Genomic DNA, 4,482 nt, shown 5'->3' on the forward strand with positions numbered 1-4,482 from the left:
CAATCAATCAGCGACTACCGATTACTAGAATCCCGGGAGCCACCGAATAATCCAATACGTAAGACGTAACCAACGAATTCAGAATAGATCTGCGGTTCCGATCTAAAACCGTTAGATACGAAACCGATAGATACGGCAAGATATCGGGCGCAATCCAACTAAAGATGTGCTGATAAAAGATGCAAGAATGAGCGAGATGCGTTTCGCCTCCCCGGTAGTCACAGCCCGCGATCACTCGTCCATTGTAACGTTAAGCCTTTAAGAGCCTCACTTCGAGCTGGCTGCATATTGAGATACAGCTGCGAGCTCTGTATCAAGTTCAAACAGGCTCAAGACTGATAAATGCCGGACCTGGGACTCGAACCCGGGAGCTCTTCCCTGACGCATGCGTGCAGTCTGAAGGTTCGAAGCGCAATGCCAATGCTACAGGGGTTCTCAATGCACACATTCGCTCACTCGGTTATCTTATATGCGCTCCACCCATGCAGCATCATGCGGGCACTCGAGAGGAGTCTTGCTGAGTCGGGAGTTATGCGACATTACTTTATGGCTCGTCAGTTCACAGAATCCGGATACTTTGGGAGCGCTTTCGAGGATGGGAATCTTTGAACCGGTCGAATTGCGGATTTTTCTGGCGAGTTTACTTCGTTTGTCATCGGGTCGTAGTGGAGCATTACGAGGCGGCATGCTCCCATTATGGTGCCGTGCGATGATTATTTAGAACATTTTTGAAGCCGAATTATTGCCCTACTATTATGATTCTACCGGTCCAGCCTCCGTCTATCGGTGATGCAAGTCTGTTCAAGTTCGAAACCTTGATAGATTCGCCCGCGGCCATCAAGCTCAGGACGATGACTAGCCTTCGTAGTGAGCTCAACTCACACCTTGTGAATAGACACCCACCAAGCGATGTACAGAAGTAGACTCCCTTCACTGACCATTCGCGACCATTACTGTGTATTTCCTTCAGTGCTTGTGTGGATTATATCAACGATCTATTAGCCTTAGCTGAGGTGTCCAAGACTGTCCCTTTCAAGAGGAAGTACACTATACGATGGCGATCTGGCCTCACGCCTGAGTGGTGTAGAGCGAGCGAGAAAGACGTCCACTCAAGCATCGCATCGATGTCACGATGTAGCTCACATGATGACAGCTACACGCATGTTGTGTCCATCACCAGACGCTGTTCGTGTATGCGTGCTCTCTGCTCGAACAAGCTGCTCAACGATTCGTAGTGACTCGAGGAGCGGTGAGATTCTCACGACGGGTCTCGATGAGGTATGTGTAAACTGAATGTCAGTCGATCATGTATGAATCCTTACAGGTTGCTAAGATATGCAGCAAGGCCTCGACGGCATTCCAGACATGTCGGGACACCCTCACTACGATGACCGCTGCTATCCCCGAGCTGGACCCTAGAGTAGGTCTTCTGCATATGGGATCGGGGGTGGTATACGCATTCTAAGGTGCTTGGAGGTCTCTGCAGCTACAGTCATCTATGTGGTCAAATCTGCGCTTTTGAGTTGGCTGCGAGCCGTTCGGGATCGAGGAATCTTCTCGCGAAGTTGGCCATGCAGGTTGACGCAGATGCTATACCAGTACAAAAAATGCTCAGGGGTGGGCATTCGGAGTCACCAAGGAGTCGGCGATAGCAGCTGATCAGGTTCTGATGGACTTGGTCATTTGATCAACCATGTGATGGTGGTTGGTCCTATGTATCGGGCTAGGGCTAACACTCTTATGGCCTCAGCCGAGTTCGAGATGGAACATTTTGGTGTTGCCAATGCCTGGGCTGACCGAGCAATGGCTGCAGTGAGGGAAACGGAGGCTGCCTTACACCAGGTAGTAACTTTTGTTTATGCAGGTTAGATAGCACTGGTAGTAGGTAACGGCGCCGCATATGCGGCTCACTGTTGAGACTATCATCAATAAAGTGAAGGTGGAATGCGAGAAGATTATAAAGGAGAACAGGATGGTCTATTTCGAGCCTCCCCCTAAGGAGATGCCGTCTATAGTTCCTGTGAGCGCGATCAAGCGTACTCCACCAGGCGTACCAGTACGGGAGCTTCTGCAGCTGTACAAGACTCCAGTCCCCTTTGCTCCTGAGGAGTTCATACTGAATCGGAGTAACGTGTCGGTGTCCTCTTCTGGGGGCTCGGTATCGGATAAGTCGACTCAACACCTGAACACGTCCGAGACATTGCCTCAAGTGCAGATTTTTCCCAATGCGAGCTCAGCAGCCATGTATGCTGCGAATGGTAACTCTCAGAGTGGCCAGTTTAGTGGTGTGCAGACGACCCCCACCCGTTGAATTAGTCGATACCATTATCCTTGTTTTAGAGTAACGGAATTAGCACATAATGCGGACAGCAACAACAACTGCTGCATCATCATCGTTATTGAAGCCCTGTTATACTTATCGTACCAGTTTCATGCTTTTAATTTTGTTCGTATTCTAACCTGATCTCCATCGTTACTGTCGTTTCGCAGCTTCCTCCTTTATGCCCAGCCTCACCACCCGCTAACGTCACTTCAAGCTGGGCAGAAGTATCGAATTGCGAGTCCACGGTCTCTGAGGATTGGAAAATGCCTGGGAAAGATGATACGACCGACTGTTTTTTGAAAATGACAAGCAATTTTTGCAGCTGTTGTTGTGTTGATAGTTATGCAACTTTGGTTAACTCAAATACATTCAAGAATCAGAGAAAATACGAACGACATGTCTATAAAATAATGTAATATTCGTCAACCCAGCAGTGATGTACCATCACATCTTAGAGGTCTTGAAGAAGAGTTCGACAACCTCAGCTGCAGACAGCGATGTGTTGTCGGCGAGGGACGGATCAAATTTGGGCAGGACCTATGGCAACGATCGGAAGTTAGTCGTAATGATGTGATCACATCTGGAGTGAACTTCATAGCAGCTGCCAAGTCGCCTTTAAGTTTCAACTTCCCCTGCATGAATGCAGCCTGAGGCTGTAGCTCATCTTTCACGAGCGCCATGAAATTGTCATCAATAAGCGAGATAGTGCAGGCTCCATCGGCCTCCTGATAACACAAAAGCGGTCGGGAGTAGTGCCCAAGCTGGACAAGAGCTTACCTTAGTTTCGTAACACTTGCCAGGAGCGTCTTTCAAATTCAGAGTCCATTTCCTAGACTTACCCACTCCCACCTTCTTGCCTTCATAAATCTCAAAAGTATAAGTAGTGTTCAGCTTCTTCACCAAGGGACTGCCGGGCTTGCTGGGATGCTCAAAGTAACTAGAAGGATATTCCAACCATTGCCGAGGTCATCTAATTTCCTCACGCTCTGATAATATCAAATATTCTGGCAGATTTCAAAGTCGAACTCGATGCCTGGGGTTGCACAGCGCTTGGTGGGGCCACGGCGTCGCCTCTTGTCTGCAGCAGTGGATGGTCATTATTATGACGTGTCACCAGACTTTACCTGCATTAGGCTCATTAGAGCTTCTCCAGAGCTGCTGGGGTAGGCGGCATTCTGAGAAAAGTCGGCGATGGTGTTTTGAATTTTTTCATCGAGAAGATCTTCCGGTTGATACGGCCACTTCAATGTTAGACCGCGGCTCCTGAAAGCCGATCGAACAGCATTTTCTCCACGAGAACGAACCTTTGGATCCTGACTTTGGAAAACCAACCGGCACCAGCTTCGAAGACTTCCCCACTGCCCTGATAGTGTGAGAGTTTCACGATCGCATTCTCCCCGCGCCTACCTTATAGCTCTCATGACACATCGCTACGACCAGAGGCGATACGAATTCAGGGGAAAGCTGAGCTAATAAATCTGGTGGCATTATTGTTTCGGTCATTCTCGAAGCCGCCACCGGCACTATAACGTTGCACAAAATACCTACGACGGCCCTGCAGAGCCAACCCTATGGAGAGAAGTTACCGCGTTTCTTTCCTTCAATGGCCATCGACTTCGTCATCCCTAGTATGCCAGATTTAGCCATGCTGTAGTTGACTTGGCCGTAGTTTCCATAAAGACCAGAAGCGCCTAAAAATCCATCCGAAAAAAGCAGGTCACGTAGAGCCCCACTCGAGACGTTGACGATTCTCCCATAGCCTTGCTTGAGCATGTGGGTCCATGCAGCTCTACTGCACTTATAGACACCATTCAAATGCACATCCACGACGAGCTTCCAGTCATCATCGGTCATCTTCGCCAGAGACCGGTCACGCAAAATGCCTATCACGAGGTCACCTTGGTGACTGTTACTTTTTACTACCAGCATTGTTAATAAGAATGTCAATACGTCCCCATTTGTCCACGGCAGACTTAATGATCGCTTCTCCATCAGTCTGAATGAGACGCCTCCAGAACACACTGGAATTGTAGTAGTACCACAGAGTTGTAATTAGGGATTGCCTCGCCACCAGCCGCGGTAATCTCCTCCACTACTTTATCAGCAGCTCTACTGGAGTGACCAGAACCATCGAAGGTTCCACCAAGGTCGTTAACGAC

At 48.9% G+C, this 4,482-nt stretch overlaps 3 protein-coding genes across 3 annotated transcripts in view; 2 read left to right on the plus strand and 1 right to left on the minus strand.

The window, feature by feature from the left end:
- Pmar_PMAR002388 (hypothetical protein) lies at window positions 1–50 on the plus strand (the record flags this gene model as incomplete). Its single annotated transcript, XM_002765346.1, has 1 exon — window positions 1–50. A coding segment is annotated over one exon (50 nt), but the record flags the coding sequence as incomplete, so codon positions are not given.
- A 1,256-nt stretch (window positions 51–1,306) lies between these two features.
- Window positions 1,307–2,311, plus strand: Pmar_PMAR002389 (hypothetical protein; the record flags this gene model as incomplete). The annotated part of the gene is made up of 4 exons (XM_002765347.1): window positions 1,307–1,420; window positions 1,467–1,617; window positions 1,664–1,842; window positions 1,886–2,311. 4 exons carry the CDS (start codon window positions 1,307–1,309, stop codon window positions 2,309–2,311), a joined length of 870 nt encoding a protein of 289 aa, XP_002765393.1.
- Window positions 2,312–2,767: 456 nt separating this feature from the next.
- The window catches only part of Pmar_PMAR002390 (estradiol 17 beta-dehydrogenase, putative), a gene marked incomplete at both ends in the record, with an annotated part of 1,862 nt that continues 147 nt past the window's right edge, over window positions 2,768–4,482 (minus strand). Inside the window, 11 exons of the mRNA XM_002765348.1 lie at window positions 2,768–2,860; window positions 2,902–3,048; window positions 3,101–3,260; window positions 3,307–3,401; window positions 3,448–3,586; window positions 3,628–3,686; window positions 3,731–3,867; window positions 3,910–4,014; window positions 4,057–4,206; window positions 4,247–4,319; window positions 4,363–4,482. The exon at window positions 4,363–4,482 is cut by the window's right edge and continues 4 nt beyond it. Coding sequence (XP_002765394.1) covers window positions 2,768–2,860; window positions 2,902–3,048; window positions 3,101–3,260; window positions 3,307–3,401; window positions 3,448–3,586; window positions 3,628–3,686; window positions 3,731–3,867; window positions 3,910–4,014; window positions 4,057–4,206; window positions 4,247–4,319; window positions 4,363–4,482 — 1,278 coding nt within the window. The remainder of the gene's footprint in view (window positions 2,861–2,901; window positions 3,049–3,100; window positions 3,261–3,306; window positions 3,402–3,447; window positions 3,587–3,627; window positions 3,687–3,730; window positions 3,868–3,909; window positions 4,015–4,056; window positions 4,207–4,246; window positions 4,320–4,362) is intronic.

The sequence above is a fragment of the Perkinsus marinus genome (assembly GCF_000006405.1).
Source record: "Perkinsus marinus ATCC 50983 genomic scaffold scf_1104296975548, whole genome shotgun sequence".
In the NCBI taxonomy this organism is placed as follows: domain Eukaryota; phylum Perkinsozoa; order Perkinsida; family Perkinsidae; genus Perkinsus; species Perkinsus marinus.